The sequence below is a fragment of the Pseudochaenichthys georgianus genome, chromosome 23, assembly GCF_902827115.2.
Source record: "Pseudochaenichthys georgianus chromosome 23, fPseGeo1.2, whole genome shotgun sequence".
Lineage (NCBI taxonomy): Eukaryota > Metazoa > Chordata > Actinopteri > Perciformes > Channichthyidae > Pseudochaenichthys > Pseudochaenichthys georgianus.
In genome coordinates, this window is record NC_047525.1 from 24,739,265 (window position 1) to 24,756,227 (window position 16,963).

Consider the following 16,963-nt stretch of genomic DNA (forward strand, 5'->3'; position numbering starts at 1 on the left):
CTTCCTCCAGGACTTTGCTGGACTTCTAATCGCACCAAAACATATTCTCAAAGGTGTCAAAGCATTAATAAACAGGCCCGGTTCTACGAGGGTGCATAAGGGTGCATTGCCCCCTCAGTTGAGTCGTTATGCACCCTCATTTGAAAAATTAAAAGTAAAAAAAAAAAAATTAAAAGTAAAAAAAATTAAAAGTGAAAAATATTACATTTTGCCTACCATTACTAACAATAGTAGTAATAATAATAATAATAAGAAGAATATAGTTGAATTAAAATAAATTGTAATTGTGGTTGAATAGCATTGTCTGCTGCATTTATTTGATCAATTTAAACGGTAAGTAACGTTATTATGTCAGGTGCGCGAGACCTGTGCCGCTGCACATTCATCATCTGCAAGGTGCTGACACGGCAGTCAGTGATGGATCAGAAAATGGTTAAAACAACCAGCCCTTATCGCCAGCATACACTGCATCTCCTGCAGGTATAACAGTTCAGATCATGGGGACGTTACGTTACTGTCGTGGACACTAACGTCCTCCTGCCCGACTTGCCGGCTTTGCCCGCCTCGCCCACAGAGGCGGAGCAGCCACAGCCGTCTTCGTTGCCCCAAACACCGCCACCCCTCGGCGGCCCGCAAGTGCCAGAGGACCTCGGCTAAACAGAGCCTGTCCAGGTATATTTAAAAAAGTACCCAACTCGCCTGTACAGTGGGGTAAGGCGCTCATTTTGCAGCTCATGGTTTCAAAACAGAGATGGAATATTCATGTAAAAAAGATGCCATCTTCTGCTATGCATGCAGACATTTCGGTTCAAGTAAGTCAGATGCCTTCACCACAACTGGCTACAACAACTGGCTCCATGCTCTTATAGGCTACGTGATAAGGGACTGGGAAGGCATGATCAAGCAAAGAGCACATAGATCCATAGATCTCTTCACGTTGCTCTCAAAGTGCACCAGATTGATGCTTTTAACTTCAATATTTAAAAAAAAAATCTTCCCGGGGGAGCATGCCCCCGGACCCCCCCAGAGGAGGTGAGGACCCCCATAGAGGGTGTTAGGTACACTCCCCACTTATAAAAATAGCACTTTACCACTGCACCCTCTCTAATCTCAGATGCACCCTGAGTCATTTTGTTCTGGAACCGGGCCGGAAAGTGTAACAGTTTAAATGCTCGTTAATCACACTGATTTAATGGCATTGTTTATGTGATGTACTTTTACCCGTATTACCCGCATCTTATTGGCTGTCTTGCCTCAGTCAGGGCATTGTAAATGTGTTGTGGAAATAGCAGACCGACACATGTATACGAGTTGTTTTATCTGCTTTCATAGCTAAAGCGACCTTGTTGTCTAATTATCACAAGAGATGTATGACCCATCCGTCAGACTACACCTCGGTGGTCTTTGTGGTACTGTCAACTTGTTTTTTTTAATACGCACTATGGGTCATGTGTGTACACAGGCGTCCCGTTTTCTTTCTTCTAGGCATAGACCAGGCAAGGAGAGAACAGAAAAAGACACTTTTGTGAGTCTTTCCACTGTTCCAGCAATCAAGACAGTTTAAAAGAGATGTGACGGATATAGAGAAGAAGTAACCACAGTAACGGAGCGTCCACACTACAGCTCCAAAAATAGCTTGGAGCTGGGCGTGTCTGGAGCTTGGGGATTTTATTCAAGCAACACGGCCAACAACCAATCACATGAATCTCCCGCCCCCGACATACAAAGCAAAAACCCCCGGGGATTTTATGCGAGCAATATATCTATAAACTCCCCAAACAGGCGAAAACCTACCAGCTTCCCCCCCTGTCTCTGCCACCTCCCTCCATGCTGGTTCCTCCGGTTTGTATCCCGGTAGGTGAAGAGGGTCTGGTCATACAAAACCGAGTGATTCGCTACGGCGATAGTTAGTTTCTCCTCCGACTTTTTTTGAAAATATAGAAATGAATGGCGGGATATCTCTCCCAGCTTAGACGCGGTTTGATTGGCTACGGCTTCAGCTGTCAGATTTTGGGAAACGGGATTTGATTGGCTGGCGCTGGCTACTCCGGCGTCTCAGGCGACCAGAAGTTGAACAATGTTCAACTTCTGGTCGCCTGAGACGCCTCGCTCGGCTACCCACAATTCAGTTCGGCGAAAAAGCGCGGCTACGTGACGTCACCCCATTGAAAGTGAATGGGCAGCTTGGAGCTGCTTGGAGCTTTCGACGCTCTCGACGCTGTAGTGTAGACGGGCCGTAACAGTTGAAAAGGCATACTTGTGTGCTGGCAATGATAAAGGAATGAATTGCCTATTTGAAGGGTTTACTCGTGTTTAAAATACCTGCATATACGCGCACATTTGTGTGGGAAAAGGCTTACATTGAAATATACCTCATCATGTAAGTGCTATTTTAAGGAGCTTCTGAAATGATTCAAGAAACTTCCAGGGAACTTTGGGATGTTAGTAGGGGCGGACTGGCCATCGGGAATACCGGGAGTTTCCCCGGTGGGCCGGTGCTGTGTGTGGGCCGGAGGGCCTAAATCCTACCGGTCCACATTTGTAAGTGTTCCGGCCCAGTGGGGTGTGGCCAGGGTTGGGTTGTAACGGAATACATGTAACGGCGTTACGTAATCAGAATACAAAAATCAAGTAACTGTATTCAGCTCGCGTTACATTTGAAAAACGAGTAATCTGATTACAGTTACTTTCGTAAACCTGAAGTGAATACATTTTGGATTACTTATTGGAATTATTGGTGGAAAGATTTCCTCACAACATGTAATATTCATTACTAAAGGTACAGCCTTGTCTGGTTTCTTGCTCAAGGGCACCACGGCAGGGCAGGAGGTGAACTGGGACCTCTCCAAGTAGAAGTCCACACTCCAAATAGGTCTGGTCGGGGACTTGAACCGGCGACCCTACGGCTCACAGTCCAAGCCCCTACTGACTGCCATAGATTTAGTCCCTAATTTTGCTCTCAAAGTGGACCAGATTGATGCATTTAACTTCGCAAAAAAATCTTCACGGGGGAGCTTGCCCCCGGACCCCCCTAGAGGAGGTGAGGTCCACCACCTGCCCACACCCCCTGTTAAATTGTCTCACCCACATTGAGGATGCTTCGTACGTCGCCCATGTTTTATTCCATGTGTCAAGTCAGGCAAATTGGGTCCAAATGTTATTGCATCAATGATCTGTTAACATTAAAATCACTAAATATATGCTGTAACTATTTTGCTCTAGGCAACTCAAGGGCTCAATGTGATTACTATATGAATAATTGTCCAAAATAACATTAAAGGCAGGGTTTTTTGTTAAGTAACATACTTTCGTCGCCGGCCGGCCGATACATGCCGCGCATTAAGTGGGCCTGTCTGTCCCTTAATCCCCGGGCCACTTTTTCCCCCCAGTCCGCCCCTGGATGTTAGCCTTCTTCAGACCATTTACATGCACACAAACCTATATTACACACTAGAGGAAAGGGAACACCCCAAAAAGAAGAATAGGTCCTCTTTAAAAATATATTCCAAGTCCATTTAACAAATTCTGAACTGACTGCGGCCATATTCTTTAATTGCAAGAGACCTGCAATCAAAGAACGGATTCATATCATGCCCCATTTTTGCATTTTTTGCATTTGTGATTGATGTTATTCTGAACCTGATTTTGAAGCAGCCAAGGCTCCAGTCCCTGCCTCCTCTGGGACTGGTCCTGGAGCTCTATGGAAAATGGACTGGCCGAGGACCTTGTCTTTCGTATAGACTGTTTTTTACTCCCTATAGAGATCAGCAATCTGGCTGCTCTGTTTTTAGTGAAGACATTAGAGCGAGGAAGAAAACAGACTCTAAATGCTCTTTGCTTCCGGTATCGGTCAGTGAGAGTCCAACAGCCTCGTCTTCTGTGATGAATGGCCTCATTACTAACACATTAATGCTGAGTCATGTTCAGTCATTTATACTTAGGTACAGGGACTTGTACCTTACTTGAGTATTTACATTGTTTGCGTTTGTGTACTTTAATACCTTTAGTTACTTCACAGATGTGGATGAATGATGTGAAATATAATCAAGTGTTGAATCTTTAGTTCCACCTGGAGTAAATCCACCAGCTACCCTGCAGTCTACAAAGCCATTCAGACTAGCTGCACCTTCACCAGCTACCCTGCAGTCTACAAAGCCATTCAGACTAGCTGCACCTTCACCAGCTACCCTGCAGTCTACAAAGCCATTCAGACTAGCTGCACCTTCACCAGCTTTGAGAACACTTTCATGATCAATCATTATAAAACATATATATTATTCTGAAATGGACCAATCTGCACAACGACTACTTTTACTGTCTTTCACTATATTTAGATGAGAATACTTTCCTACTTTCACTTGAGGAACATTTTGAATGCAGGACTTTTACTGTAACAGAGTATTCCTACACTGGTACTTCTACTTTTACTCAAGTACAAGATCTGAGTACTTCTACTTTTACTCAAGTACAAGATCTGAGAACTTCTACTTTTACTCAAGTACAAGATCTGAGTACTTCCATTTTTACTCAAGTACAAGATCTGAGTACTTCTACTTTTACTCAACTACAAGATCTGAGTACTTCTACTTTTACTCAAGTACAAGATCTGAGTACTTCTACTTTTACTCAAGTACAAGATCTGAGTACTTCTACTTTTACTCAAATCCAATATCTGAGTACTTCTACTTTTACTCAAGAACAAGATCTGAGTACTTCCATTTTTACTCAAGTACAAGATCTGAGTACTTCTACTTTTACTCAACTACAAGATCTGAGTACTTCTACTTTTACTCAAGTACAAGATCTGAGTACTTCTACTTTTACTCAAGTACAAGATCTGAGTACTTCTACTTTTACTCAAATCCAATATCTGAGTACTTCTACTTTTACTCAAGAACAAGATCTGAGTACTTCCATTTTTACTCAAGTACAAGATCTGAGTACTTCTACTTTTACTCAACTACAAGATCTGAGTGTTTCTACTTTTACTCAAGTACAAGATCTGAGTACTTCTACTTTTACTCAAGTACAAGATCTGAGTACTTCTACTTTTACTCAAGAACAAGATCTGAGTACTTCCATTTTTACTCAAGTACAAGATCTGAGTACTTCTACTTTTACTCAACTACAAGATCTGAGTACTTCTACTTTTACTCAAGTACAAGATCTGAGTACTTCTTACACCTCTGGTTAGGTTACCTTCCGAAATGAGTCTCGTGTCTTACGTTACATACATTTGAGTAACGACCTCCTCGACACTGACGAGCAGTGGTGCGTCTTTGGAGAGGGCAGGGATTCAGGAGACGCGCAACGGCAGCAGCGTATAGTCTGTTTGGAGCCACTGGTTGAGATCATTGAACACTCAGAGCACTGTGTGAACGGATTATGGGATACAAATCGACTACCTCCACTTACCTAATGATGGAAACCCCACTTTCTATCCCTAGATAGCCACTAACACGTCGGATGAGTGACAACAGAGATGCTGCGAACAACGGCCGAAATCCTGGAGCGTCTTTTTTTTATGTTTTGGACTGTGTGTGTGTGATCACGGAACACTCAGAGCACTGTCTGAACGGATTGTGGGATACAAATCGGCACATTCACCCACCTACCCTCTAAATAGCACCTACAGCGTCGGGTGAGTGGGATCAGAGATGCTGCGAACCACAACAATCCTGGAGCGTCTTTTTTGAAGAGCACTGTGGGTGTGTGCACTGTCTGACCGGATTGTGGGATACAAATCGACCGCCTCCAACTTCCAAATGATGGACACCTAACCTCACCCCCCTAAATATCCACAAAAGCATCGGGTGAGTGAGACCAGACATGCATTTCTTGCTTTCTTGATCGGGGCTGTGGGTGTGTTTTACGCGCTGGGCTCGTCGTTCCGTCCGGACTTGCTGCTCGCCGAAACTCCCCCCCTGCTTCCCATCAAGTCATGTCTGATACACAGCGATGGGCAAGTTTGACGACAACGAGAGGATAATCCTCAACGTGGGGGGCACCAGGCACGAGACGTACAAAAGCACCCTGAAAACACTGCCGGGCACGCGCTTGGCCCTGCTTGCCTCCGACTCAGACATCGACTCGGTGCTGGATCAGCTGCAACAAGTGCCGGGGTTTATAGAGTACAATGCGCGGACAAACGAGTACTTCTTCGACCGCCACCCGGGGGTGTTCGCCTACGTGTTGAACTACTATCGCACCGGGAAGCTCCACTGCCCGGCGGATGTGTGTGGACCTTTATTCGAGGAAGAGCTCTCTTTCTGGGGCATCGATGAGATGGACGTGGAGCCCTGCTGCTGGATGACGTACCGCCAGCACCGGGACGCGGAGGAGGCTCTGGATGTGTTTGAGCTCAACGTGGACACCGGGGAGGATGAGGATGAGATTGGGAAGAGGTTTGGGATTGAGGACGTGGTGGATGGGAATGTGAGTCTGTGGAGGAAGTGGCAGCCGGTCATCTGGAACCTGTTCGAGGACCCATATTCATCCAGGGCGGCGAGGGTAAGGCTTTGAAAACACACACAATAACAATGATTTCCCCCGAGTCTTCAAGACGTGAGTTCATCCGTGAATTTCCCACAACAGTTCAGTAAAAGTTGATTTAAAGTCACAGAAACGTTCCTATAAATAGTTAGATGACTTCAGTGGATCATCTCTTTCCAAACTGTTCATGTTATATGATATTGCTTAAGAAGTAATCTACTTTATTCCTTATGTGTTCAAGTCAAGACACCTGTTTAGGAACCTCATCTGCAAACGGGTTCATTTAAAGCCTCCAAAAGTAATTTCAACCCCAGAAAAGGTAAATAAAGTAATACAAGTCTAAATAACTTTCCTCCTAAAAAAGTCAGATGTCTTGCAGTGGATCAACTCGTTCAAAACTATTTATTTTGTTTGAATTATATATGACTCTACTGAAGTAATCTACTTTATTTATAATCCTTTCAAGTCAAGACACCTCCTCATTCACAGTAAAGCCTCAACAAGTTATTTTTAAAACCCAAAATTCCACGAAAAGTTAGTCAGAACTTTCCCCTAAAAAAGTGAAATGTCTTCAGTGGATCATCTCTTCCCGAACTGTTCATGTAATATGAATAATATACTAATATAATATCTCTACTTTATTCAGAATACTTTCAAGTCAAGACACCTGATTATGAACTTGATCTGCGTACAGGTTCAACTATCACTTTGAAAATAAAGCAAGGCTTACTCTCTGTCAGGATGGACCTTCTCAGGCCCCCCCCTTGCGTTGAAAATGGACGCTAAGGCCCCCCCCCTTGCGTTGGAAAAAGCCGCCAGGGGACTTGACATAACGTCAACATAGGCCGACCTGGGAGTGGGGATGTGTTGTCTCAGCAGCAGCAGCCGGCATTATTTCCCCGCCATCATGCCGTTGTAAAGGATTTGTTTATTTACAGCTTATTCAACTTCAACACGTGCAGCCATTTAGATCTCAATCAGAAACACTCAATACACAGAATAATACATGTATTTTCCAAAACCAGTAGTAGCTCATGCTGTGAATATGAGGCATGTTACCTTATACACATTAACGTTACACCCAGTGCAGTGTGATACAACACAAGTGTTCATGTTGAGGTTTTACCTGCATGCTGATTTTTGACGCCCTGATTGAAACATGTATTTTCCCTCTTTTTAAAACTTTAACACCATCATAGTTGTTAGAAAATCACACCTCACACAAGAGTTATTCTCAAATGTGCAAATCCCTATCATTTATTTTTTAATAATTAAAAGGCAGGGTGTTAAATAGATTTTAAGCGTAAGAAAAAAGTACTAGTACTGCTGAGCGTTAGGCTGCAGGTGCATTCTGGGTAATGGACAACAAATCGATCCCTTATCTTATTGGCCAGCTGAGTGAAGACTTGGTGTGTGAATAAAAAAATGGACGCAATGGCCACACACACATACTGTATCTTCATAATGTCCGCAGCAGCATTTTAACCAAACAGATATAAGACAAGTACATCTGTGGTGTAGTATTAATTACAGTTAGGGACAAAAGACATTTGAACGAACAGATAAAACCCGGAATATGTGTTTTTCTGGGACATTTCGAGGTAGTACATGTATCCTATCGTTACAGTATTACGTTACAGAGTCGATGTATATGTCTGCGTTGTGTTTTGTCTGGTTGAGATCTGTCTGTGGTTCCCTGTCGTCAGTTCCCCTCGTGTGTCTAATTTACTCGATTGTGTGCACGTGGTGTCCCCGTGCTTTCTCCTCCCTCCTCACCTGTGTCTTGTTTGGATGATTAGTCTTGTGTGTATTTAAGTTCTGGTTTTTCTGCCTGTGTCGGTTCGTCTGGTGTCATGACTTGGTCTGCGTGACTGCTCTGTTCAGTCTTTGTAAATAGTTTAGCCTTGAAATAAAGGAGTTTTTGTTGTCACTTTAATCTGCTTTTGGGTCCTGCTTCCTGCTCACCGTAACAGTGTGGCATCGACGTGTCTGATCGATTCCTTTTTATGAAGTCAGGTCTATTGTATCTTCCATATATATTTTTAATTAGAGTTGAATCCCTCAAATTGATACTGAACCTAGATATTATTCGCAAAGCAACATAAACCTTGCATTACACTTAGCTGGAAATCATTATTTGTCAGAGAAGCCGTGATGAAGTCGGTTCCTTGTACTTTTCCAGCGGATGTAAATATTGAGTTAGTGACGGAAACTAATGCTTGTGTCTCCCCACACACACACACACACACACACACACACACACACACACACACACACACACACACACACACACACACACACACACACACACACACACACACACACACACACTTCCCCGCCACCAACAGCACACAGAAGCATCTGTTTCTCCAAGTGTCTTCCTGGGAACCAGAGAGAGTGATGATACTCCTGTTAGCTTAGCCTTGTGTGTGCGAACTTACCTCCGTTAGCAAAGGCCAACTGGCTCGGGTTTACCTTTAATACACTCAGCCTGTGTGTGTGTGTGTGTGTGTGTGTGTGTGTGTGTGTGTTGCCTGGGAGAGTGTGTGTTTCTAAAAGAAGGACACTAGCCGCCCCCTGAGAAGGCGTTAGATGAGAGGAATGTTGAATATTCCTCCTTCGAATGAAAGGCCTGCTCACCGGTGTCAGTGGAAAGCTCACACACTGTTCCCTTTGACAATATTAGGCACGTGCACTTATATAGCACACACACACAAGGCAATGCAAAGGGCTTTAGTGTGAGGTATAAATAGTTATTTTATGAAGTGTAATTTGATTTAAACACAAAGCAGCGGCAGAAACAAAAGTCTTCAGCCTGGATTTAATAGAAGATATTAACAGTTTTGTTCTCGATAACATCAATCGATCCATCACCGATTGCAAAAAGGCTTTTTCATGATATTATATTTACATCTGCTAAAAACATTTGATAGCGCCTTTGTGTAAAAAAAGGTTGGCGAACTGTGTCCTGTTGAACACACACACACACACACACACACACACACACACACACACACACACACACACACACACGTTTCTCTGCCCCCCCCACGCTGGTTCTATTGTTGCATCCCGTCCTCTCTCCTCTCTCTGGATCTGTGTTGTGTTCTAACAGCAGCGCTTTGTTTGTATCCTGTTGGTTATTATTGTGCTTTTTTCTGAATTCAAAAGGTGTGTGTGTGTGTGTGTGTGTGTGTGTGTACCTGTTTGTTTGTCCCTCACATATTGTGCTGGAAATGGATGGTAATGAAAAACAACACCACCTTTTTGTTTGTAGCCTTTATTTAACCAGGTGACCCCTTGAGGTCAAAAGATCTCTTTTTTGTAGTTTCTCCCCCTTACCCCCCCCCCCCCCACACTTTATTATCCCATGATGCCACCTGAGACTGCATCTTGCTTTCTTTCTTTCACTTCAGACCGGATGCCGCCCGTCGCCGCACGCCTGAAGATAAAATAAAATAAAACATAGAAAAAAAGCCAGGCTGCACGCTCAGCCTGCCGGTTGTCATGGCAACATCATCATCGCTCACCACGGCCTGTTTTCATTCAGATCCGTCCGGTGTGTGAAGCTGATTTTTTCATTTTTAGAAAAACCTGCTCGACCGACCATAAACGATCACTGCTGCGTTTCTGAGGCAAAGAGTTGGAGCGTGACTTTAAGTGCTTTCCTAATGCTGTCAGAGGGGGGAAGTGACTAAGTACATTTACTCAAGTACTTAAGTAGATACTTTACTTGAGTGTTTCCATGTTATGCTACTTTGTACTATACTCCTCTACAGTTCAGAGGTACATGGTGTACTTTCACTCCACTTCATGTATTTAATACCTCTAGTTACTTCTCAGATGTGGATGAATGATGTGAAATATAATCAAGTGTTGAATCTTCAGTTCCACCTGGAGTAAATCCACCAGCTACCCTGCAGTCTACAAAGTACTTCAGACTAGCTGCACCTTCACCAGCTTTGAGAACACTTTCATGATCAATCATTATAAAACATATCATATATATTATTCTGAAATGGACCAATCTGCACAACGACTACTTTTACTGTCTTTCACTATATTTAGATGAGAATACTTTTCTACTTTCACTTGAGGAACATTTTGAATGCAGGACTTTTACTGTAACAGAGTATTCCTACACTCTGGTACTTCTACTTTTACTCAAGTACCAGATCTGAGTACTTCTACTTTTACTCAAGTACAAGATCTGAGTACTTCTACTTTTACTCAAGTACAAGATCAGAGTACTTCTACTTTTACTCAAGTACAAGATCTGAGTACTTCTACTTTTACTCAAGTACAAGATCAGAGTACTTCTACTTTTACTCAAGTACAAGATCTGAGTACTTCTACTTTTACTCAAGTACAAGATCTGAGTACTTTTACTCAAGTACAAGATATGAGTACCTCTACTTTTACTCAAGTACAAGACCTGAGTACTTCTACTTTTACTCAAGTACAACATCTGAGTACTTCTACTTTTACTCAAGTACAAGACCTGAGTACTTCTACTTTTACTCAAGTACAATATCTGAGTACTCTACTTTTACTCAAGTACAAGATCTGAGTACTTCTACTTTTACTCAAGTACAAGATATGAGTACTTCTACGTTTACTCAAGTACAAGACCTGAGTACTTCTACTTTTACTCAAGTACAAGATCTGAGTACTTCTACTTTTACTCAAGTACAACATCTGAGTACTTTTACTCAAGTACAAGATCTGAGTACTTCTACTTTTACTCAAGTACAACATCTGAGTGTTTCTGCTTTTACTCAAGTACAAGATCTGAGTACTTCTACTTTACTCAAGTACAAGATCTGAGTTCTTCTCCCACTTCTATTTTAAAAACTACTTTAAGACTATTGGAACTACTGTGTGAGAAACTGAGTACAGGGTGAGGGTGAGTAATCTGTAATCTGTAGACTATCTGACAAATACACACTATGAGGGGCTTAATTATTATCATTACTTATATTTACGTTATTTGAATGCATGGTGGGAGGAGCCGAGGGCCGGACTGGTTCAATGTTTATTGCAGAACTTATTGAAATGAACTTACTGCACATATTAAACCTGGAACTAACAAAGCTTCAATTATTGCCTATAAAAACAACATTAAATAATCAGTTGTATTAATCTCTCATGGCTCTATCTGCAGCTTCTCCAGAGTCACTTCTTATCATTACATTTCCCCACAGGCCAACGACAGCTTCAACAAAACTATTCCCCTCAAAGAGAAACCAAACATGCCCTGTTGTCGTGAGAGAAAGTGCAGAAGGACACATCCTTTGAAGTCAGTGTGCTGCTCTGAGATGCTAGCTCAGATACTTGGCGTCTCATCTTGGGTTCAAGGTCATCGATGTTTGGGCTCTGGCTCTGAGCGGAGGAGACCCTCAGGATGGAGGGAAGGTGCAATATACCGGCGGGCCAGATCTAATAGGAATTAGAAATTATCCTGCGGGCCGAAATTAAATCCACCACGGCCCTGATTTGGCCCCCGGGCCTCGAGTTTGACACATCACAATAAGCAAAACTCACACATAACAGCTGAGTGTCACAGCTCAAAATCAAAGTCTTCAAAGTCAACTTTATTGTCAATCTTTCAGTGTGTGTACAGACAGAGAGATCGAATACCGTTTCCCACAATCCCGAATACAAAAATATATAAATACGTGTACCCTATAAACCACCAGCACATGTCTTCCTCTCCCCCTGTCCTTCCTTCAGTGTCATAAAACCCATCGTGAGCACATCGGTTATCACACATTACATTCCCAGGATACAGCAGTTACATTTCATTCCACTGTATTTAGCTTTAAGACGGTAACAAGCCTTTGGTTGACTGTAATAACTCAGAGTACAGGGAGGAGGAGTAATAAGGAGGATAGTATGAGAGAGACTTTAAAATGAACACATTAGGCACATTCACACTGCGGTACTTTTCCCACAAAGGTTCATGCGAACTTAGTTCATGCGAACTCTTTAGTTCTCATGAACTAAGTACAGATCGCGTTCACACCGGAATAAGTCCCTGAGGGAAGATTAGGCAAATGAAGCCGCTGACGTCACTTCTTCTTCTTCTGCTTTGGGTTTACTGGCAGGCCGCAACCCACTTCACGGCGTATACTGCCGCCCGGAGTCCCCGGCCGGAAGTCCCCGGAGTTGGGGAAGGCTTCAGTAGAAGCTGCTGGGACTCCCAGCAGCTTCTACTGAAGCCTTCCGAGTAAATCGCCAGAACGCCGACACCTCCTCATCTCCACCGCTCCCATGTTTTATTTTGTGTTGCCATAAGTTAGTCTCTCTGCGTTTCTGCGCTGGGCTAATGCTAATGCTAATAATGCTAATGCGAGGATAATAAAATGGCGGCTTCACAAAACGTTTTGGGAGTTTTACGGGGCGTGGTTTGCAATCCGCCCAGCCAATCAGGAATATAGCTCTTTTCTCAAAAAAGCCGGGTAAAAAGGTTCGCATGAACTAATTTTAGTACCGGCTCTTTTTGATGTGAATGCGATAAAAGAGTTCTCATGAACTAAGTTCGCATGAACCTTAAAAAGTAAAGAGAAAAGTACCGCAGTGTGAATGCGCCTCTTCTGTCACAGCTGTATCTGAGATAGCTAAACATCTGTGTTTCCATGCTCTGGTTCATTTAGAGATGTTGGTGAGACTAGTGAAAACAACCCTTCTAAAATACACATCTCAAGGTTGCTTTTTCCCTGGTGTTGCCGTTAAACTAATCAAACCAATTGTCATGAAATATCCCAAACTGTTGGAGTTTAATTAGACGTCCCTGTCTCCAGACACATTACGTCATGCCACAGTCAAACCTGCTTTTTGACTTTTATTTACAACTAGAAATTCGACAATATTTGGGTTTTACAAACAGAGGAAGAACCTGTATGTTTGAAGCATAGTAGACAACATGGTAAACAAGGAACACAATACCTCTACTCAATCATCACTAAGGACACAAGATAGATGTGGAAATCAGAGGAAACATACGTTTAATTTAAGAGGTTATATTCAACTCCTTTGATGTTTTGGAAAGAGTTGTTTTGCTATGAACAAATATGGTTGGCGATGTTTTGGCTGCATTTTCAGGCTTCACGTGTCTTTGCTATGTGGAGTGTGCGATATGTCTCTTGTTTCGAGGTTTAATAATGACATTTTGGGTGTTCTTACTTATGGGTTTACCTCTAAAGAAAGTTAGCTTCTTTCCTTAACCCGTCTGATCGCTTCTCCTGACCAATTCTGACCTAAATGTAATAAATACGAGTTAAAGTGGATTCTACTTGGTTCCGCAACGGTTTAAAACGTGTCTTTGTGCACTCAGAAGAGAAAGGATCGGCCTGTTGGAAATAGAAGGGACTTGTTCTGTATGCGTGAACCACGTCTTACCTCACAGCTGCTCACCATACGACTTCCCATCAGGCCTTGCACTCTCTCTCTACACACGCACGCACACACGCACGCACGCACGCACGCACACACACACACACACACACACACACACACACCAGGGTTTCCGTTAGCCGGTAATAACCGGTTTTTAGCTGGTAAAATTTATAAAAAAACGGTAAATTCAAAACCTGACGGTCAAAATGTCTGGTAATAATTAGGGAGGCTCCGATCGATCGGCCGCCGGTCATTATCGGCCGATATTCACTCTTAATAGTTTGATCGGTGCTCTCGATAAAGGCCGATCAGGAGAGCTGGATCTGATCGATATGGACATAAACGCGAGTGAAGTGTAACCGGACGCGAGAGAGAGAGATCAGATCAGCTGCTGAGTCTGACCGAGACACGCAGCTCTGCATGATCACCTGAAGCCCCGCCCTCTGTTTAGTGGGCTGCAGGAGCTGCATGAGAAACTGATGTGCTGTCAGGAGAGAGAGAGGGAGGGAGAGAGAGAGAAAGAGAGAGAGGGAGAGAGGGAGAGGGGAAAAGAGAGGCTCCGTTTCTCCCGTGTTATTATTCAAAGTTGATGTAAACTTCTGAATAATGTACGTTATCTACTACAAGTAGTTTGTTTGAATGTAATAATTATGTTTGTTGTTTGTGGAATCATTTATTGAAAAATGAATCTGAATTTTTCGATCTGTTACGATTATAAACTGAAGCAATATAAAAATGAGTCCCGTGAACTGAGTTTTAAACTGAAGCATATCTGCTCATAGTCCGGTAATTACCTGCTAACGGAAACTCTGCTACACAACTCTTATTATTATTATTGAAATATGACACACGGTAAGTTTCAAATTAGTCCGGTAAAATAAATTCTGCCCGGACATTTGACCGGCGAGAAAAAATCCTAGCGGAAACCCTGACACACACACACATACCATGTATACATCACTTCAGGGGACATTACATTGACTTTCATGCATTTCCTGGAGACTTATCCTAACCTTAACCATAACCAATACATGTCTAACCCTAACCCTAACCAAGTCTTCACCCTAAAATTAATGATCCCCCTCATGGGGACCTCCAATTTGTCCCCATAAGGGGGGCGAGTCCCCACACGTGACTATGTAAACAGATGTAGGTCCCCACAAGGATGGTAATGCTAACACACACACACACACACACACACACACACACACACACACACACACACACACACACACACACACACACACACACACACACACACACACACACACACACACACACACACACACACACACACACACACACACACACACTCTCTCTGTCTCTCTGCCTCCACACACACACACACACACACACACACACACACACACACACACACACACACACACACACACACACACACACACACACACACACACACACACACACACACACACACACACACACACACACACACACACACACACACCACACACACACACACACACACACACACACACTCTCTCTGTCTCTCTGCCTCCACACACACACACACACACACACACACACACACACACACACACACACACACACACACACACACACACACACACACACACACACACACACACACACACACACACACACACACACACACACACACACACACACACACACACACACACACACACACACACACACACACACACACACACACACACACACACACACGTTGACATCCCTTTGCTTTGTGGGGCCCTTTTGGATCTTTGTTGTCGTTGAAGAGTATTCACAACAAGACAATTATATACCTTTATATGTCAGGAGAATAGTTCTCTTTGACATCCATCTTATGTCTTACGGTTATTATTACACACGTTGTTGTTTCTTAGGGTGAATCACACAAAAGGAGGAAGGATGACATATCCACATAATCATTGCTATGTGGTTTACGAAAAGTCAGTTTAAAGTAAACGACAAGTCGGCATGATGTGCATGTTTGACTTTCCAGCACGCCTCTCTGTCTCCTTGGTGGTTCCTACGACTGATATGTGGTGCATCTTTGAACCTGCTCCCTCCATACTTCTTCCTGCAATATCCAGGTTGGGTTTGCACAGGTAAAAACTAAACAGGGTTAGTCAGCCGATCGTGTCGAGTGTTTTTCCACCGAAATGGTGGTTTTCACAAAATGACAAATTGGACGAGCTTCAGTGCTTCTTTTTGTTGTGCAAACAGACATTGATGTTGCCCTGGGTGACGGCTGCTGTCAGAAGTGAAGCAGATCAAAGATGAGAGGATCTGTTTCTCTGAGGTCCATCTCAGCGGGAGCCAGATGCTGCTTTGTAAAGTAGATAATATACCTCAGAGATATAACCAGTAAGCACTGCATTGTGTTTGTGATTCGTCCGTCAATTAGTATCTAAACAATTGCTAAATATCTTCAGGTGACGCATTCTTCTTCAACAGATTGTAGTCGCTCAGAAGTCACTTGTTATGGATCTGTTTATTAAAGGTCCCACGTCATGTTTTTCCGGTTGTCACCCGTCCCCTCGTGTTATGAAGGTGTTTCTGCATGTAGACGGTCTGCAGTCACAAACCCTCAAAGTGCACCCTGTAGCGAGTAAAGCTCTGACTCAGAGAAGACCTGTCTGCTGCCCCAGAACGCCTCGCTGGAGATTTATCTTTCTCCATTTGTTTCTTCCGGGAACCAAAATGGACCAATCGGCGGAGCTCCTCACACACCAGGACCTTTAGCGTCCATGTTCAACTAGCAGGGCGTCCCATTGACTTGCATAGAGCTCCCTGGTTGGTAACAGGCGAGTTGGGATGGTGGAGGAACGCTCTCCTCAGACCCGTTGACTCACAGCGTTATAAACATTTTTCTTTCTCAATATCAAGCCACACTTATTGTTTTTACTTCGGCTGTGAGTGTGTGTGTGCTCAGGGTGAGTTTCGCGCTGTCTCACCGACCCGGAAACCACACCAGTAAGCCAGCTCAGTGAGCAGCGAGCCTCGCAACGTCCCGACCAATCAGAACACACTGGGCTCACAGGGAGTGGGGGGGAGGAGCTCCAACAAGCCGTTTAGGACAGAG

The 16,963-nt window shown here is 43.5% G+C and overlaps 1 protein-coding gene across 1 annotated transcript in view; it reads left to right on the forward strand.

Moving 5' to 3' along the window:
* The first annotated feature begins 5,385 nt into the window (after positions 1-5,385).
* Positions 5,386-16,963, forward strand: part of kcnc2 (potassium voltage-gated channel, Shaw-related subfamily, member 2) — a 77,438-nt gene continuing 65,860 nt past the window's right edge. The window contains exon 1 of the mRNA XM_034074755.2: positions 5,386-6,510. Within this exon, the coding sequence (XP_033930646.1) occupies positions 5,959-6,510 (552 nt within the window). The 5' untranslated portion in view covers positions 5,386-5,958. The remainder of the gene's footprint in view (positions 6,511-16,963) is intronic.